At 36.8% G+C, this 20,536-nt stretch overlaps 1 protein-coding gene across 5 annotated transcripts in view; it reads right to left on the bottom strand.

Moving 5' to 3' along the window:
• Positions 1-204: 204 nt before the first annotated feature.
• The window catches only part of CEP192 (centrosomal protein 192), a 78,152-nt gene continuing 57,820 nt past the window's right edge, over positions 205-20,536 (bottom strand). For all 5 annotated transcript variants that reach the window (XM_080378091.1, XM_080378088.1, XM_080378090.1 and 2 more), the window contains 7 exons: positions 19,474-19,553; positions 18,462-18,557; positions 16,784-16,903; positions 12,845-12,966; positions 11,815-11,938; positions 11,236-11,294; positions 205-8,088 (listed from right to left, as the gene is read on the bottom strand). In XM_080378091.1, coding sequence (XP_080234217.1) covers positions 7,950-8,088; positions 11,236-11,294; positions 11,815-11,938; positions 12,845-12,966; positions 16,784-16,903; positions 18,462-18,557; positions 19,474-19,553 — 740 coding nt within the window. In that variant the 3' untranslated portion in view covers positions 205-7,949. The remainder of the gene's footprint in view (positions 8,089-11,235; positions 11,295-11,814; positions 11,939-12,844; positions 12,967-16,783; positions 16,904-18,461; positions 18,558-19,473; positions 19,554-20,536) is intronic.

Below are 20,536 nucleotides of genomic sequence, written 5' to 3'. Positions count from 1 at the left end.
ATTAACCATTCCGTCTGTCAGCAGTTGGGCCATGCCAGGGAATCAATGTAGCTGTTCACTGGGATCATAAAGAACACGGGTTGGTCAGGGAAGCTTAAATTGCCACAATCACAAGCATCCACGGAATTAATTCCTAAGCCAGGAAGGTCTATGTAACATCTCTTCTGTTAACATATAATACTCAGAAGCTGTTGATGTTTTCTCCTAGCATCTTATTTGGCTAGGAATCCATTGGCCCACATTAAATTACTAAAATCTGTCATATGCGAGCCCTAGCGTAACAGCAGGAGAGAGTACAGATCAACAGTTTCCACAGCCCTTACAACAGCTGAAATCTTAAAAAGCTTCCAGAGGTACAAAGGAAAAGGTTCAAACCATGAAGAAGAGTGTTTAGCTCTGACTGTTTGGACTTGAGGGGACAGAGGACCTGACCCCAGATCTAGTGACAGGAAGCAAGACACACTGACCAGGTGCTTTAAAGACTCTATTGCCAAAGAAAGTACCAGTGTACTCTGCCGACCTTGTGTGGCTACCTGTAGCAGTCTTCAGTGCTTCAGAAGAAGGTAGAGAGGGAAATGAGGAGGGGAAAAAGAAAAAAAACACACCCCACACTAAAACCAAAACCCAAACAAAACAAACAAACCACAACAAACCACAAAACCCCCACCCCCCAAAAAAAAACCCTTTCAGAAGCCAGGAAGGGAAGGGAAGGGGAATTCCTTCCTGGATCCTACAGGTAAGTAACAATTCTGAAGCATGGCATTAATACAGCTCAAGTATAATGTAAACAGATACTCAAGTAGTCTCACTGTTAAAAAAAAAAAAAAAAAGAAAGGAGAGGAGGGGGAGAGGTACTATTCAAAGTACTACTCAAAGAGAGTAAAGTCTGGAAGAACATAGCCCATGGCTGGCATCTCGGTATTTCTTTTCCATCACTTAGACCAATTTGAAGAAAATCCCTGTAAAGAAGCTTTCATAAGATGGCATTTTTGTGATTCAGTATAGCACCAATATTCCTTTTGAGTTTTATAACTGTTCCTAGAACATTCTTGGCAATGAATTTAAAACTTTTTGAAAGAGGTTGCATTTCACTGTAAATGGTTATCTGGTATTCACAACACAAAATAAGCATTTGAATATTTATTGTGAGCACATTGCATTTTAGGGAGAACACACAAAGATTCTTACCACAATTATCTTGTTCCAGCTTTAATATATTAGCTGTCACCTCTTTAATGAATCTTGTGAGAAAAGAAAGTTTCTTTCTTTAACTCTCTTTTCCCCCTGAACGCAATTACCACCTCATTCAGAGCTCTTTGTGTCCACCTAATCTCTCCGATTATGTCTCTGACACCACCACAATACTACATGACTGACATACCTGACAGCTGTGACTAGTGACAGAATACTCACAATGAAAACCAGCTCTATGCAGGATGAGTATTACCTACCGCCAGCCTCATAGAACAAACATGGAAGGAAGGTAAAAAAGGGGTGGGGGCATTTCACGACTAGACTAACCCCTACCGATTTTTCCTCCTTTTAGAGCCAAACAGCATTGACAAGCAGAGCCTCTTTGTACATACCTACCTAATGAACCAATTGTTGGATGAATACAAAAGAACACCCATTAGTATTTTAATTTTGAATTTATAGGGTAGAAAATGCATGTTTGGAGACCTGACTTACAAGCAGGACTTGATGGATCATTTTGTCTCTCCCCAGCCCTTTTATACTTCTCTGGGTCATAACTCCCAGCTGGTGCTCAACTGTCAGATTTAGGCAGGTGGCAATAGATGAGAGCCTGTGAGGAAAGCTATACCTGAAAATGTCATTCCCAGACAACAAGCTGCCACTGGAATCAAGCACAAATTATTTCAGAATTCAGCATTTTGAGCCATAAAGACATGTAGTAGTATTACAAATAACTGGCTAATACAATAGCAGTAATGACTACGCTAATTAGGAAAAATATTAAGGTAGAGGGCTTTAGAAAGTGCTTATACTTTAAAAATTCCAGCCTTTTAAGTGGTATTTCTACATTAAAGGCTTCATCTTGTCAGCACTGACTTTGTATTTTTTCCTCCCGTTCCCAAAATTCTCATCACTTTTTGTAATAGGGATGAAGCAGGTTTTTGTAAATATACTAAATATTCAGAACAAAAAAAAATTAGTTGCATCTTTCTGAGCTTTTGAGCAGCTTCAGAAATTACACATTCCCAGAATCAGAGAGAAGAGGCAGAAATCAAACTAACGTTTTCAAATTGCAATGTCTAGAGCCAAAATGTGCCACTCAGGCACCCAGTTTTCAGAGACGATCAGGTAATGTTTACAGAAAATTAATCTAAGTGCTTTATATCCATCTGAGTTTTCATCTAAAACTGCCCGTGTTAAGAGCCTCCTCAGACAATCATACAGCCAAAATAAAACAAGCAAGCTTGAAGGATAAGCTTAGGAAAACTTTGGAGCCAAACAGTATGCTATTGAAAGCTGCATTGTTCATCTTCTGTCTTAACTTTCTTATGCTGCAAGGTGTTTGTGCTGTTACTTTAGATTCAGCACAACATTACATTAAGTCTGAAAAGGTTTAAGGAGCAGTTTAAGTCAATGAATAAAATGTTTCAAGAAACCCCTCTTTTTAATCCATCATATTCCAGCTTGCAGTACTTATTCATTCTGTACTTCAAGTTACCATACCTTATGAACCTGTAATGCAGATTCCATATTACATAACGTATCAGTGAACTAATGTAATGTTGTAATGAAAAAAAAAAATCATTAATGTTAATAAGCACATTCTACTGTTAATGCAAACTCAGATTTTCAAATGGGAAGGTAGAACCAATATTCTACTTTACTGGTAAATTTGGTGAAAAAATTGACATGATGCAAACATTGCTACTTAAATTATTAACAGTCATCTTACTGAATATGAGGCATCACTGCAGGTAGGTGGATTCTTCACGCAAATATTTGAAGTCTGTCATCGATTAGAAGACATGCATACTCTTCACCTATGCTATACAATGAAAACAGTAAGGCATTAACTTCTATTATCTAGTTTTGCAGGGGAGGGGGAAAGTACAAACAAGACAGCTGTGAACAGAAGTCAGGATATTCAGTTACAATCCCAGGGACAACTGATCTTATGTCAAATGCTCACTCTTTCATTAGCTTCCATGGACTTTTCTTCCTATAATGCCTTTTCTCATTTCCGAAGATGCTACAATATAGAAAGCTAATATACTTCACATATGTAAGATACATTACCTACTAACCTCATAGCAAACTCTGATAGCCCTGTAGCCTCCCAACTCCTCCACAAATCATAGGAGCAAGAATATACCAGCATTTCACCTGACAGGCATTCCTACCACAGAAACGTCCAAAAGTCTTTAATACTCTACTTCAAAAAGCCACCACTGCCCTCGGTAAATTACTTTGTACACCAAAAAACCCTCACAAAATTCTCTTTACCATTTTAACCTTTATACAATCAAAGTAATTTTCTAGACAGCCAGGCCTTGATATGTACCTTTGCTAGGTTTTCTGAACACTAATTAGTTTCAGATGCCAGGGCAACAATCTCCAAAACACACTGAAGCACGTGTACAGAATGTATTATAACTCCATTTGTAGTCAGTGATGTGAAAACTTTCCGAAGCTGTTGAATAATTATGATTACTAATATCCCAATTAGGTTGAGCAGGTACAGACATTCCCAGTGTTAGACACTTAAATTATTTTTTAAAAGCCATTATTTCTGAATTTTCTCTCTGACTGGTCTTAAAACCAACAAGTAAGATTACTATAATTAAAGAGACATTGTTTGGGGTTTGGTTTGGTTTTTCTAAATTTGCCTGCTTGGCATGTTTGAGCCAGTCTTCCCAGTCCGAGACAAAGGATTGCATCCAACAACAGGAGAAAAACTGAAAAAAAGTTTCAAAATTGACAATGATTAAAATGAGAGAACTATACCCAAAGCTAATTCTGATTATTTTAACAAAAGTATCATGGTTTAAACTCTTAACCAAATCTGCAGTCTTTGAGATTTGGTCAAAATTATTTCACTTTTCTGTATCCCTGAAAGATGTAGACACAGAGATCAGGGCTTTCACAGTAACCACTGGACAACTCAAAGCAAGACGGTCTCGACTACAAAGGCTTACTACATAGATAAAGCAACCACAGGGAAAGGAAGCAAGTCTCATTTTATGGACTAGGAATGGAAGCAGATTGAAGTGACTTCTTCAAGACTTTTGAAGTCCCACTGATGTTCTCACTTTGCAAGTAAAAATACATTGGCTACATTCCAGCTCTTGCACCTTCACTACTGTGGAAGAACTTCATCTAGAACTGATGAATTAGCTGTCTATCAGATTTTCGCTTCCACTGAAGTATTCCTTTCCTCTTCCTCACCCTCTCTACCCCACCAAAAATAAAAAATAACCAAATCTGTCTTTGCATTTGCATTGCACACATTAGAGCCTATCTTTTCCTAGAGATGATTTGCTTTACCTAAATATGACAAGGTTCATGTCCACAGATGCCAATATGTCTAATGACTGTTGTAACCATACCAAAACAGTAGGGGGATACTTAAATTGCAGGAGAGTGGAGAGAATAAAGTCATGCACATTTCATTCTTCAGCAGGTGGGTTAATTACACATCATATAATACTAACAGAAAATCCCATTAAACATTTGTGAAACAAGAGACTAAGCAGTAGAACAGCTAAAATATTAGAAGATTACCTATCCTTCTTACATCGCCTGGAATCACTTAGAATTTTCTTCAAAATACTAGTATAGTAATACGATGCAAAGAGCCAAAACTACTGCTGGGACAAGTGCTCTAGGGGTGCTCTCCAGCACAGAGTTTGGTCATGGAGTTGTCAGCCTGTAACTTGCTCTTCACGCTGCGAAGTCAGTCATTGTTGTTAGAAATGAATCAAGCAAAACAGGCTGCAAACAGATGCCAAATATTTAGCATCGCCTGCAAACCAGGATTCCCTTGAATAACAACAGCAGGTCATTTGCTCATACCCACTCTTCAAAATGTGTTTCACCCATATGTATACACACACACCCCTATACACGCATTCAAGCCAGGTGGCAACATAGGAAAGAATGCATAACCATTCCTCCCGGTTCTTCTCATCTTCTCATCTCAAGAATTCAAGAAAAGCCTGTAACAGAAAGGTGAACAGAGTCCCGGACAGAAGCCTACCACAAAAACAGCACACAAAGGCAATTCTGAATTTAGACCAAATAAACAGTTATCCAAAATTGGAGTTTCTTATACCAATTCAAAGGCGCTCATGTACAAAGACCACTACTTAGGGGGAAATTCTCTGTGACAATACTGACAGCTGTTTCAACTCCTTAGGCAGAGACAGCAACAATGCATTTTTTTTTTAAAGAGGCTTGTCTTATTAATATATGAGGAACACAGACTGGTCCAGCATCAAAGTCATGAAGGCTTAATTCTGCAAAATTCAATTTTAGAAGTAAAATAATCTAGAATAAACTGAAAATCACCATCAATCTTTGACAAAAATTTTGGAACTTAAAGAGTTATTTTTATCTTTAGAGAAACCAATGTTACAAAGGATCTTACCACAGATCTGTGGTCATATAACCTTCTGGAAACAACTACTAAAAATGTCCCAATGGATAGTAGAAGGCACCAAAAAAAACCCCAAACCCCACACAGCTCTTATTAACAGACAGCGATCCATCCTTCCTCCTCAGAGATCCAGTTTCCTTATTAACCAGCCAGTCATCTAAAGACAATTGCTACTGAGAAACCTAGGTCCTTGAGAAAACTGTAAAGGTTAATCAATCCCTCCAGAAACTGGTTCAGAAATTACTACCATCAAGTTGAACATATAAGACTAAACCACAGAGCTTATTAAAATGTCAGGTTTAAGTGGATGGTCAAGAACAGCTGCTAGAGCAGCAAGCACGACTTTCATGAACAATAAATCCCAAGCCTTCTCTTCAGTAAAACTTTAGCTACGTTAACACATGACATGAAGCAACAGAACAGAATCTGTAGAAGTTGGAACTAATGACCTGAAATCCATACTACTTGCATCTCACAAGGGTTATTCTAGACTAGCAAGAGACAAGGGCAACTTTACAACAGAGGGCAGCTAGCAGATACTCAACTAGGAAATGCAAAGGCTTTGAAGATAGTAACATTGAGCTCAGTCTTTTTTCCAGCTGTAGAAGAGCCTTCTGATCATGCTTCCAAAAGTGAACCAACACAGGCTTTTGGACAGTGAAGTCTTTCTCAAATGAAGCTGCCAAGCCTGCTGAGGTAAGGCAGCAGACAGAAGATTCCCTCCATTCCAGTTCTGTATTCAGGAGTACACAGGCATCACATCAACTAGGGAAACATGCAAGCAACATCTGGCAGAGAGATGGCAAAAAACAAGGTCACAGTATCTAGTAGACAGGAGCTTATACATTTATAGGCAAATAAGGACATGGCAAGTCTTTTGATGTCTAGTTTGATTTCTTTTAGTAAATCTTCTCTTCCTTTCTCCAGACTGCTGAGAAACGAGGTTTTGTGAAGAAAGAGCAGCTTTAGTATTCTTTGATACATGCCACCAGTATTATGTTAAAGCCAATGCACTGGGTATTTTAGAATTTTCCTCCCAGTTTTTTCAAATTCCAGTTGTTTGAAAATGCAGTTAAATAATCAATCACATATTGAAAGGAATTTCTCTCACACTTCTACCAATCTGAAGAAAGGAATAATGTGCATATGCTGTGACAGAACCATGCTGTCAAAAAGCTACATTTCTCACTTAAGGCAACTTCAGAGACACAGCTCCACGCTACAGAAATAAAATAGCAGCCAAATCCAAAAGGTACAAAGGGCATGGTAACAACAGGAAAGCTGACTGTGAAACTGTTGTTCATTGAATCCTACAATAAAAGAACCGGAGAGTACTAAACAAAATTAGAAAGAAGACACTTTAGCACACAAAAAACAAATTTTGTTAGAAGAGTACACAGTGAACTTTTAGAGCTCGCTGCCACATGAAGTTGTGAAAACAAGGTGTCAAAAGGGTTCAAAAAGGTGAACAGATAAATTCACAAACAGGTCTATAAATGGGGAGGAAAAAAAAAGGGGGAGACAGGTGGGAATGTACCTCCCACCCCTAATCCGGATGCTGAGGAAATGCAAGCAAAGTGAACCAAAGACAGAAGCCAGGCTTACGTCATCTCTCAAGGCAACATCTTTTCACCACTTAAGAGTCAGAATACTGGGTTAGATGTATCATTCTGGAGGGCTGAAGGCAGTATTGGTCATGTTTACACTGTTTTCACATTGTTAGAGTTAAAAACAATGCTTACGCCTTCCACTGAACTGTGTAAGAAGTTAGGGGCTGATTGTCAGGTCTGGTCCCAGCTTTACCAGATGAGGACATAATATTAACAGGTCAGCTTCTGTACCGAAATCCCTCCCCCTGCTCCCCAAAGCCCCCCAGAAAATTAGCACTGCCTAGGAGTAGGCAGCTTGATCCCTTACCCAGAGCAAGGAATCCTCTAACCAAAGACAGAAATAGGGTAGAATCAACTGTTAACACATAGATTTTATTTCTGTATTTACAATGCTTAAAATAAAATATATCAGTATCTAACTATTCCTAATAAATGCAAAAATAGAAAACTTCCCTTTTCAACTGAAGTGCAGAAACATAAATTAGAACATGATAACTTCAAAACATACAACATTATCTCTCAGTGTTTTTACTATGAAAACAGATTTTTAAAAACAAGCACCATAATTCATCTTACAGAAAACTTTCCATCAAAGCAGCATCACAGGGCAAAACAAGTAGGATGTTAGTATGGAAACATAGTAGCAAATCTCTGAATATTTTAAGTGGCATGAACTTTAATAAATTGTTACAAAGGTTTATAAAACTGTTCTATTTTTTTTCAATAGCTTTACCACAGAGCCGAATATTAATTGAGTCATATTTGGTCGTCAGCACAACAAAGAGCCCTTCAAATCTTCCTTCTGCCTTTGGCTTGAACTGGACTGGCACATTGATGTAATGGTGGGATCTGTAAAAAGGCAATTATTTACATACTTGCTAATAAACAAGTAAATCTTACCAGATAAAGCAATTCTTGTCTAGTTTTGATTATCGCCGAAACGGTATATTGGATGTGCACGAGATCATCAAGTTTATTTTTATAGATTTGATCATCTGATATTCTTCTCAGGGACTTTGACTATAAAGGTCACTCTTTCCTACTGATTATACAAGTACTACAATACTTTATTGCTGCTAGTTTTACTTAGGTAACTTTGGTTTGCCTCTTTGCAATAAGACTGACAATGCACAAAACTACTTTTAGAGCAAAGTCACTACATTTCTTTCCTTCAGAAGTCACGTGACAAGTACAGATTTGCAATTCTTTTTTAAATTCCACCAATTTGAAGCTAGTAAAATAATTTCAATTACTTCTAATTGCCTCCACATTAAGAAATACTTCACTGAATCATTGCAAGTCAGTATACCTATCCTCAAACAGTGGTTTAAAATTTTACATTGCATCTTTTTAGGTTACATAATTCCTCTACTACTCAGATTGCACAAAAACATACCAAACATAACGAGTGGCTGTCTTAATTCTCAAAAGCCTAGAGTGAATGTTATAAAATATAGGGTATACAAGCAACAAGCTGGAAGTGCTGAGTGGCAGCAATATCAATGGGTATTGACTCCTGACATCCAGAATGGTGACTACCAGAAACAAAAATAATTAGTCAAGCAAAAATAAATAGTTTCACCTTTTAGTAATATCTGAAATATATACTACCCTGTAAGCAACTTATTTCAGATGGCTTCTGAAGGCAATACAAACACCTCAGTTTTCAAACTTTTTTTAGATAGACATAGTCTGGTAGTCCTTCCAGAAACAGAATTTAACCAAAGGTTTTTAAAAGGCAAGTGTTTTTTAATGTTTCATCTGTATCTTTACATCACTTAAAAGTAATCTTCTTAAAGACAATCTCTTTGCAGTAAAAAACAAAACAAAACACACCACCAAACAAAAACCCTACACTGTCAACAAATAGAACTCCTCTTTTGAATGTGAATTCCAGACAGAATTTCTTCCCACCCATTCTTTGCAGGACTTACAATATTAGCTAAATGACATCTCTCTGGTAAAAAAAACAGAATACATGCTTTAAGATATTTGGTGAACAGTATTAACTTTTTCTTTTTTTTTTTGCTAGAGTTATGGTTGCAAGATACTGTATTTGGATAAAACCCATTACTATTTTCAACTGCGCAAAGTGTGGTAAAGGTGCTACCTATTGGTACTTGTGATGCCATAACCAAACTGAACAAGAACTGGCAAGCCACTATACCAACTTCTGAAGGTCAGACTCTTGATATTGAATACAAATACAAACTTTAAATTCCATTATCCAAAAAACTCGATTGCACAGGACTGCTTTCAAATTTTGCCCTCAAAATGAAGCGCATGCAACAGACCACATTTACTACATGACACAATTTGGGTCCAAAAATATAGGTAAGTGGACTTTATTTTTTACACTCTTATTTACAGTCTAATATTCCAAGTTCCTGCAAACAGTTTTTTTATTTCTTCAAAATTACTTTTGAACATTACACTGTAAGATGTCTGGTTAACCTAGCTCAGAAGGAAACAGTTAACACTGGCTTACTTGAAATTCTCTTTGATGCTGTTCTCAAATAAAAATGATTTAAAGAAGTTCTTTTAACACTTCTAAAAGCATCTATCCAAGTCAAGTAATTCTGTGCTTTATGTCCTTAAATGGGAGAGCTCTTTCAGACAGCTATGTTGACTTCAGGTAAATTAATTTTAAAAGAGCTACAAAAGGCCAATATTTACAACTGAAGAAAAACCAGCAAAGTTACCAGAAAAAAAGGCTGTAGAATGTTATTAGAAGGTGCAATATATTCAGTTGATAACCTTTAGAAATAGTAGATTGAATTCTAAACTTGTTACATCTACTTTGGATAAAAGCAATAGCAGTTTATCATCTCTCAGAAAAAATACCAAACAGCTTTTATAGCATTCCTCAAGAATATTTTTGAAATATCCAAGTGTCTTCCAGTGAAGTTACTCACCTTTTTTTTCCAAGGACAACCAAGTCATCCTGTCCTTTGTCTGCAGCTGTACAGCCTCAGACAGATGTAGCTAGTCACCTTTATTTGGATAGATTTTATCTTGGTCATTGCCTCCATAAAAACCCTTCTGTGTTGTCTGATGTGACATACTTAATAAAAAGATGCCAGTTAAATAGAAACACTGGAACACATGCTAAGTGGAGTTATAACACTAGGTACTGAGAAGTAGGCTTATGAATACCTTGAATACCAGTGGCTAACAGCACCACAGCCCAGGTGCATAATAAATGCTAAGTATCACTGGCAGATGCAAAATTAAATTAGGAGCCAGAGTATCTATTCCATTTACGATTTCACTCACAATTTCTGCCTACCTTTAAAACAGGGACCTGTTTAAACACTGAGAATATATGCTGTATGACTTCTATGAAATGGTTGTATTTCTGTCTGCTTGACAATCCCACTGCTACAGAGGAGAAGCTATATTTCTTGAAGAGATGACTAATATGACTGTTATATAGTTCTTGTAATGAACTCCAAAGATGACTGGGTTTATTTTGAGGGATTATCATCACTAACTTGAAAATTCTTTTTATGCAGGTAATATGCTGAAATACTTGGTATGACCGGGCAATTCCACTGACTGCTCAGACTTTGAATTTGCAGAGAATCTTTGATGCAGCTCTGCAGGTTTGTCAAATTAGAAGCATGATGAAGGCAATTTGCTTGGTCTGTTGTGCAGAAAGTATAAATGGAAGGAATGACTTGATTGTGCACAGCATGCCAAATGGTTAAACGAAGCATTAGGCTTAGCATTAAAAGCAGCAGCACTGTTAGAAACAATTTGCAGGGAAGAAACTGGCAGATGCAAGAATAACTGTGTGGGCTCATTCTGCTTCTAACCAAGATTACAGAGTACAGTTTAGTAGAAAAACCCAACCAAAAACCTGTAACTAGACAGCCAGAATGTTGGATATTTATATCTACATTTTAGCACCATACATACAGAGAAGGTATTTATTACTGAATTACTGATTTAATTTTTTTGTTAGGAGAGAATGTTAGCATATGCATTACTCACCTTAGAGAGTACTTTGAGTGCCTGATGTAGAAAGGCTCTCTGGGACTTAGAAATTTCAGCTGCAATTTAATACAGAATGCTTAAAAGTGCATTAGATTTAAGCCTATCATATTCAATTTATGACATGCTTAAGATAAATCAGGTCACTTACAAATACAGCTTTACACAGACCCGAGGTTTAAAAATAAAGCATGCCCACATTTGTGCATAGTAAGAAAGATTTACAACTCACTATTTTAATTAAAGTTAAAATACATGAATAATATAAATAACAACAAATAACATATATTATATATATAACATAACTTATATAATAACAGATAACAAATCTATGCAAACTACTTTTTTTTCAGGTGCAAATATATTATAAATACACTCTGATGCAGTCACACAAAAGGAAAGAAAAATTACAGGAAAGTAACATTCTTCCAATACAATACTGACTTTTGAAACTAACAAACTAAAATTTGTACTCTTGCAATCTTCTGTGCAGAGGAAAAAAAAAAAAAAACAACAGTGCAGTTGAAGTGCTAGAAGGACTTACGAACATTTATTTAAAATAAAGTCTGTCAAACTCACCATATGTGTTGTAAAGGAATTATTCCGCAAGTTGACCTTCAACGTGCATGATTCCCCAACTCTAGTTGGAGGAAAAGTGTACAGGTCTTCTGGTGCATACACCCCTCGAATTACCTCATTTTGTCTGATTTGAAAAAGGGATTTAAGATATTAAGATTTCATACTTATATAAGCTAGATATACGGATTATCATACTTCAAGACAACAGGTGTTATTTTGAGACTGAATCGGGAAAAATAGAAAGGTCCTGAAGGCATCAACTCTCTCACCCTAAGTTTTACAGGCAGTACATTTTAGCCAGAAAGAATAATGAAAGCATCACTGTGGCATAAACATAAGTACATTTACTTATACACACTTTCACAACCTGAATTCTTCCTCCATATGCTTTACTAGAGAACTAGGCTCCGAGATGTTACGTTTAACCAAAACATTTTACTCCCCTGCCCCATGTTCACATCATCCCATAGTAAAGGAACTAGAAATTAACTTAAGGCTGAAGAACAGCAAGGTTGAGACATGCAGTACAGTGGTCTTCTCAGAAGCAAGTTTACAGTTTTATGGAGTCTCCAAAAGGGGAGTATAGAAAAAGCATACACAAGATTGTACTGCTGCTAAGAATTGATTTACCATGGTTAGGCAACTCAGAAACCCAACTGAAAAGAAAAACCATGGAAGAATGAACAATGTAAAGTCATTAAGAGGTTTGGCAAGTCTGTGGTTGCAGCTACAACTCTTTAACATAGACTATAGGACAATTCAGGTCAAAAAAGACTGCGGAGATCTCTAGTTCAACCTCTTGCTCCACTCAGGGTCAGCTATGAGAGCAGACCAGGCTGCTGAGGGCTTTTTCCAGTCAGATCCTGAAAACCTTCAAGAATAGACACTGCACAGCCTCTCTGTGCAGCCTGTTCCACCACATAACTGTCCTAATGGTAAAAAAAGGTTTGGGTTGTGGAGTTGGGTTTACCCTTCCCCTGCCTTGTACCTGGTTGCAGACTCTCCTGTTTCAAGTTTTGTCCTTACATACCCTGCTATGATTGATTGTGCTTCAGAGTAAACGTTCATTCCTTGCATAACTGGAAGCTCAGTTTTTGTGAGGGCACTTGCAGTAGCTTTCACAACTGAAGTTTCATCTTCTGTTTTAGTACCCTATTGGCAAGAAGAAAAGCATTTAAACTTTGCATTCAAAAGTATTTAAGTATTCAAGTATGTAAATAATTTGCCTTGGTCTAAGACTTTTTTTCAGGAACAGTAGTCTGGGTTCATTGAGACAGAAGCAATGATTTAGGAGGAATACTTTAACAGGCTTCTGTGTCTTATGAATACTTTATTTGCTACAAGCCAGTTCACAACAAACTAGCAGCACAAGTGGAATCTCGAGAAGGCTGCTAGCAACAGAGATTTTATTAAAAGCCAAAACAAAAAACAATTCCTCTGCAGACATTCTGCCTATATGCCTCAAAACCAGCAAAGTCAGCTAAATGACCGATCAGAAAGAAGGCATTAAGTCATCATCACAGTTTGAATTCTCACAAGAGAAAAAAGCTTTGTAAAAATTTAGTTATTATTATATTTGTTATTATTATATATGAACAATACATGCTTCTCAAAGAAAGGTCTCTCCAGAAAGACAGAATCTGATAATGCATGATATGGCACTTGTACAATCAGAAATTAGGCCAAAATATTTACCATTGTCAGGACCACCCAGTTCAGTATACTCTAACACAAGATGACCAGATCACCCTAAGGGAATACTTTGCTAAATGGCCAGTTTCAAATTCTGCTTAACTCATCTAGCCAGATACTGTTTGGAGCCCCTGATGTCACAACATCTTGAACAAAGTTAAAACAGCCAAAAGAACCTCCTAAACTTACAGTCACACAACATTATCTCAATTTTTTTTAACTGTGCTGATGTTAGATAAGAAGTTGATTCCCCTACACAGGGAAGACTGAAAAAAGAAAATAATCTTCAATAGAGCTGCTATGACAAACTTGTCCTTTAGGCATTTGTTTCTTCTATTGAAAGAGCTGCTAATCAGTCTGTCAGAGAGAGCAGCAGCCAAAAAAAAAAAATCTTAATTTTAAAGAGTATTTTTCAGTTGCAAACCAGGAATGAACCCAATACATAAAGACAAGAAAGGATCTGTACATGTGCACATTGTTTCAAAAGTTTTTAGTTTTCCATTTAGTGAAAAACGATGGGTGTCATGCCTCAGTGTTATCATTCGAGTTCTAATTTATCAACAAGGCAACTTCACTGCATGAGAATAAGGCACCTTATGGAAACAATCAGAAGTTCCCCCAGTCTTTATTAAGGGCATCCTGAAGTACTGCATGCTTTACCATAGCCTGTACTGACTCTTCCAGTTTCAAATGAAATCAGTATGTTAACACTGTCCGAAAGGTTACAGCAGAGTGCTGCTCTTCCAAAGCCACCTCAGGAGCACAGAAATTTGTTTAGCCTTAAAATGCAAATTATTTTGCTCACAGAGTTTAAAAAGATTTTTCCTCCTCTCACTTCTGGGATACTCAAAGAAGATGAACCTTTGTAAAGCTGATAATAATCAAATCAGGACTCCATTAGGAGTATGTTTTGCTTTAAGGATGAAGAAATTCAGCTCAGTTTGCTACAAAACGATACATTAACAGTTCATAGTTACACAGTTGAAGTACATAACCTGTGTAAATTTAAAATGGCATGCATTTAATGTTTGCAATATCTTCAAATGATAGCAGGGGTTCTTTATAAAGTCCTCAACATTCTCCATGCTTTAGAAGCAATCAGAACTTAGGTGCTGCCTCAGCCTTCAATCAAGCTCTTGATAGTTTCCAGTTTCACATAGAAGGGCCCAACAATCTGACCAAAATACCAATCCAGGACTTCTGTGCACATCATTCTTAACTTAATGAACTTAGAAAAATACCCAGTAGCAGCCTAACAAATGTTTCTCAGGAAAAGAAAAATGGAAGTTTGAATGGCCAGCATTGAGAGGTTGGGGCTGCAGAGCACATGCAGAATGCCTCCTTTTGTCTCTGGGATCAGTTTTGGAGACATGATCTTCTGAGCTCCTGACTACTGTTTCCAGTGGTGGGGACTGCCAATGCATGCAGAGCATAATCAAAGTCACAGTTGATCGGCTTTTCAGGAAAAAAACGACAGTGGTAAATGCCACTGATTTTCCTAACTTCACATTGTTCTTTTAGTTCTTTGCCAAGCCTTCCCAAATTTATTTCTTTTGAAGTGGTGTTACGAATAAATATCACTCAGTCACTCTGAGTGACAAGTCAGTCAGTCTTCCTAGTTCACTCTACCAAACATCACATTAACCAGAGCCATAGCCCTCTGCCTCAGCAAACCCAGCAGGAACCAAGTCCTTTTCAAAGCTGTAGTAACCCAGTTTAAATGCTTGATCCCTAGGACATAATAGGTTATAATTGACTTGTCTTCTTGACTAACAATGGATCTGATTAAAAAGCTGCAACAATCTAAGTAAAGGTTCTGTGTTGACCCCTCTTCCAAAGAAAAGTATAGTTCCTTACCTGGTTGATAAAGTATTTCCTTTTCAAACTCTTTTTCAAAATGATCGTGACACATTTCAAGTATTTTCTACAAAATTTTCCCCATATACACAAAGAGATGCTAGAAAGATCTAATTGTTAACAGCTTTGAAAAAATCAAGAGGAACACATCTGACACTGTAGTTCAAAAACATTAATATCAAATTGTGCCACTCAAAGATTTACACAACTTGTCTGACAACTAGTCACATTTTTTTAAAAGAGAAATCTTCAAAACTCAATAGATTTCTGATAAAGAATCCATTTTCTCTCAGTTTCAACTAGCTTTAAACAGACAAATGACATAGACATTGTCCTCATTTTAAGGAAAATTGTGTTCAAAGAATTAGATGAAAGCTGAATAAAAAAACTCTTCCCAAACCAAACATTATACAGGTCTTGTTCTTCACGCCAAAATCAGAAGTTATTTAACACACTTTTTTAACAAGTCCCCTTTTCAACACTATTACCTACTGGCAAGAACAAGAACCTTGCAAAATAAAAGGTAAGGTACCCCAGCAAGAAGGGTAAGTAAGGTTCCTACTACTGAAACAGGTTTGGTACTCTAAAGAAAGATCCCAAATATTTTTCTAAGAAGCCCAGATAAAGAAGTCAAACTCTCTGGAGAAGGCAGCAAAGCATACATAGCAAACATACAACACTGAACATACAAAGCTCTTTACGTTCCGCTCATTTAACTAATCATTAGAATTTCTCCTCATAGTTATAGATTCTCTGTCCTACGTAGATTCCTCCTGTATGGATGGTGAGGTGTGGATTAAAAGCAAGGTAAGGAGAGAGCGCACAGAAAAACCAGTTCCAATTCCCAAAGCCCTCCTTCCAAGCCTCACCATAAGTTAGAGCTGAAAAACAATAGAGGAGCAAAGGAGAGTTCAAATTCAATTTTTCCCATGTACGAATCTCTAAATCACGCCCACCTACGTTGTTACTCTGATAAAATAATAGATATGTCTCTAACAATCTGAGTATCTCCAATATGGATATTTGAAAATTCCAGTACTACATTAAGTCACATATTACAGCAAAGGTCAGTTACCTCACTACTTCTTTACAAAAATAACACCAATTCACTTAAGTGTCCGATACAAGCAAATCTGTGTCTCCACAGACAATTTCCACAGAAGGTAAGTTTGTCTCTACTTTCTCTGAGCAAAGTAAAATGTTATGTCTTAAATGGCAAAAGATAACGCGTTATCACGTAAGCAAGATGAAAAAAGTATTTTTGTAACATAAGAAAACCAGTACACTTTAGTCCAACAAAAACATCAGCATTTTTTTTTTCAGAATGTGCCAGTGCATATGAGAAAGTACTGTACAGTAAAATTAAGACATTATAAAAAATTTATGCCCAGGACAGCATTTATAGCATTTATATACTTACTGCTCCAGAAAGCTGAAATCTTAATTTGTGTTTCCAACTAGGTTTTTCAACTGGGTGACACTCAAGATCCCAGAACTGGGTGTAATCACCTTTATCTCTAGGTAGAAAGATTACAGCAACCTACAAAACCAAGAGAAAGGTTTTGCAGATCCTTATGAAAATAATGTATACATCTTCACCATTTTAGCAACACAAAGTTACAATTAGGCCAGCACAAAATTTACACACTACAGAACATACATTCCACACACAGGTGATCTTGCAGAAAACAATACTCGTCCTCCTTTGCCCACAAGAGAAAAAGTTCTGATGAAATAGGTTGTGTAAGCAAACTTGAACAAAATGCGAGTTCAGCTAATCTGCTTCAAGCAAATTCAGCAAGTGCTTGCACAATTATTTCTATTAGTAAAATGGGGGAGAAGGGGACAAGGAGGGGAAATAAGCACAGCTGAAAGACAGCAATATCTTCTTTGATCTGCCAGCTAACCTGTGAACAACTGTACTCCCCCAGCTCCAAGACTGCAAGCACACTATGCTACATTTACTAGGAGACCTGAAATGTAAATCAACTTGCAGGCTATGCCTTTTGATCGTCCTTAAAGGTCACCTATATAACAAAGGCCTGTCTCTGTATAGGCCTGTACCAAGCTAATTCAAGAGTAAACTTGCATTGTTTTCAGAGTTGAGGTTGGGGGAAAAAAGAGAAGGGGAGCAGCAGATTAGAATAAGTCACTACAACTATATCTAATGAGCCAAATATTATCATACCCACTGCAAAAAACAGCAAACTGTGATAGCACTGTACCTTATCAGCTCCAGCCAACAGCCTGACATGGCAACAGTGTAAATGTTATTCAAATAGACCTGAACTAGGATTACTAAGGCAAAGACAATTGTTTAAATTCAAATAATGGTTTTGAGTATTACAAAATAACTATGAAACTGGACAGGAGTAAGTTTTTTGTGTCTTGCAAACAGATTACAAATTGCAACATCATAGAAATAATGTAGTTAAGGAATATCATAATAATCCATAATGATTAAAAGGTAGATGTTCATGAAGATGAATGGGTAGAATTGAAGTAGCATCTAGGGAGAAGATGAGGGACAAAAGCCACACAGAAACCCATTCGGTATGTCCTTGGACATGCTTTATAGTTGTGGTTATGAAACCCTCTACTGGCCAGGAGATAAAATTGTAACTCAAATGAAATCAACTTTAGGAACAGACAACTCAAACTGTTCTTGAACAAGTATGACAAGACTGCTTCTAAGGAAGGGAAACCAGTTCCCACAATAGTTTCATAAGAATCTAGTATTATTTGCAATTTTCTTGTGGATTTTTACAAAAAATTTAAAAACTAGTTTTCTGTTCTAGAAAAATTTATCTTAAAAAAAAAAGAAAAAACAGAACACAAACACCACCATGTTGAAGTCAACAAACTGCATGAGTAGTTCGAATCAACGCAGTTGACATTGTAACAGTTGTGGTAAGTAGATACTGACTACCTGATACACCCCAGAACCCAAGTTTGGAAGGCAAGTATTTTATATTATCAGATAAAATATTACCAGCTTCAAAAATTCAACTGTTATTTCAAAGAATTTCCCATGTAAGATGCCATTTAGTCTTGAGATACACTAATATACACAAAAATATTTATAAATATCAGTTTACCTTTTCTTCTCCATGAGCTTCAAGAGTCCCAGAAACACGGGAACATATGAAAGCAGAGTAAGTAACCCTATAAACACAACCAGTTCCATCCACATCCTGCAAATAAAGTTATGAGTCAGATTCAGAAGTTAAAAAAAAAAACAAAAAACCAACTAAACCAAACCCCAAGCCACAACTCCAAACCAAACACAAACAATACACCCACTCCACACACTACTCTTGCAAAGGACTAAAAAAAAAAAATGCAACCAATTAAGCTGCTTTCAAGTGAACAAATAATATTGACTCCCTAAAAACAAATTAATAAAAAGTAAAACTACTACATCTATGCAGTCACCATGATACTGACCTCCAGTTTAGAGGTGGTGCACTGGTTGGAACATGGCATATTCAGTCTTCTGGGCTACAGCTAGGAGTGCTACATAACCATTTTTCATCACTTCACAACAACAGACCATAATAATACTAGCATAAAATTAAAATGACCATTATAGCACTTCAAACTACCAAAAATAATAGGAAAGCATTTACAAATATCAATGGTACAGCTACAGTAATTGCACAGGTGACAGCAGTGTAATTCAAATATCCTTAATCTAACTTCAATTACCTACAGAGATACCATGTACAGCACAATCCCAGCAGCACAAGTCTCAAAACAAGGTAAGTCTAGCATTCTAGAACCAAAAGGGACATGGGCCTTTCATGTACACTTGATTACTTAATGCAGTCTGGATGATGATACTGGATGAACACAAGAAAACTCTATAAACCAATAAGCAAACCAGGGATTGATTCACACTCAAGGAGCACGTTAGAGATGAAAAAAAGAGCAAAACACTTCCCTGCTATGAAAAGAATCAAAAAGAAACTTTGTAACCAAGTTCATGCGCCAATATATATTCTTTCTTGAGAGGATGGAGAGGGAAGAGAGCAGCAGGAAGAGAGAAGGGGGAAAAAAAACCACCCACAAGAGATTTGCATAAAATTGCCAATATAAACATTCACTCACTTTAACATAGGGTGGTGCAAAAGATGACAAATACCACTTCATATTTTCATCCCCTTTATTCTCCATCTCCAGGTAACTCTCTAGAAGAAAAACATCAGACTAGTATATTAAATGTCTTTGTTCAAGTATCTTTAGTGGGAAGAGTTTAAAGAGAAACTATGTTTCAAGACACACAGGTTTAAGGGAAACTGTTCTTACGATGCCAACACCAAGGGCAGACTCAAACAAAGCACAGTGTCACAAAATTCTTGAAAGCTTATACAAAAGAAATTTGGAAGTTAAGTCTTCTAGTGAAGAATCATATTGAAGATGCTTCAAAAAACAAAGTGAGACCTAATTCTCACCCTCAATAACCCTACAACAATAACAGATAATTCTTTAAAAGAACCTGAAGTATATCAAAGAATGTTACGTACATGGATTGCTGGTAGTAGGAAGTTAGCTTCCCATAAATCCAGAACATGGCGAACAGCAGAGAGAGCATCTAAGTCACCTCCAATGGTCTCATTTTATTGCATTCAGATTTTTGGCAGATACCTTCACGCAGCAGTATACAAAAACATATCCAAAAACCCCTCAAGGCCCCTCAAGATACCAAACTCCCTCCCAAGCTATTATTTGACTGTTCAGGGAAAAGCACTGACAGTGTTCTAGTTTGAGACCAATTAAATAAAGTTGCATCAAAACCTGTTCTCACCCTAGTATGGATTTGTTACTCAGCATAATTATATATTATATATATATTATATATACATATATACACACACACACACAAACATATGTATGAAACCTCAGGAAAAAACTTATGCGAGAATTGCAGAAAGAATAAATACTGACATTAAAAGAAAGTCTCAGCTTTGACAGTATCAATAAGAACAGAATAGCCAAGAATTAACAGAGCATTTGTAAGATTACCTCAGTCTAGAGTAGTACTTCAGGAAGTTTAGCTGCATATATATTATACGGGTATTTTACAGAAACAGGAAAGGAAAGGAGTATTATACTCCTCTTTCATAAGTGTAGCGAACCTACCCCCCCAGATATAATTGATAAACTAAGCCTT

The sequence above is a fragment of the Falco punctatus genome (genome assembly GCF_963210335.1).
Source record: "Falco punctatus genome assembly, chromosome: 3".
Classification (NCBI taxonomy): Eukaryota; Metazoa; Chordata; class Aves; order Falconiformes; family Falconidae; genus Falco; species Falco punctatus.
This window is presented reverse-complemented; position numbering and strand designations above follow the sequence as displayed.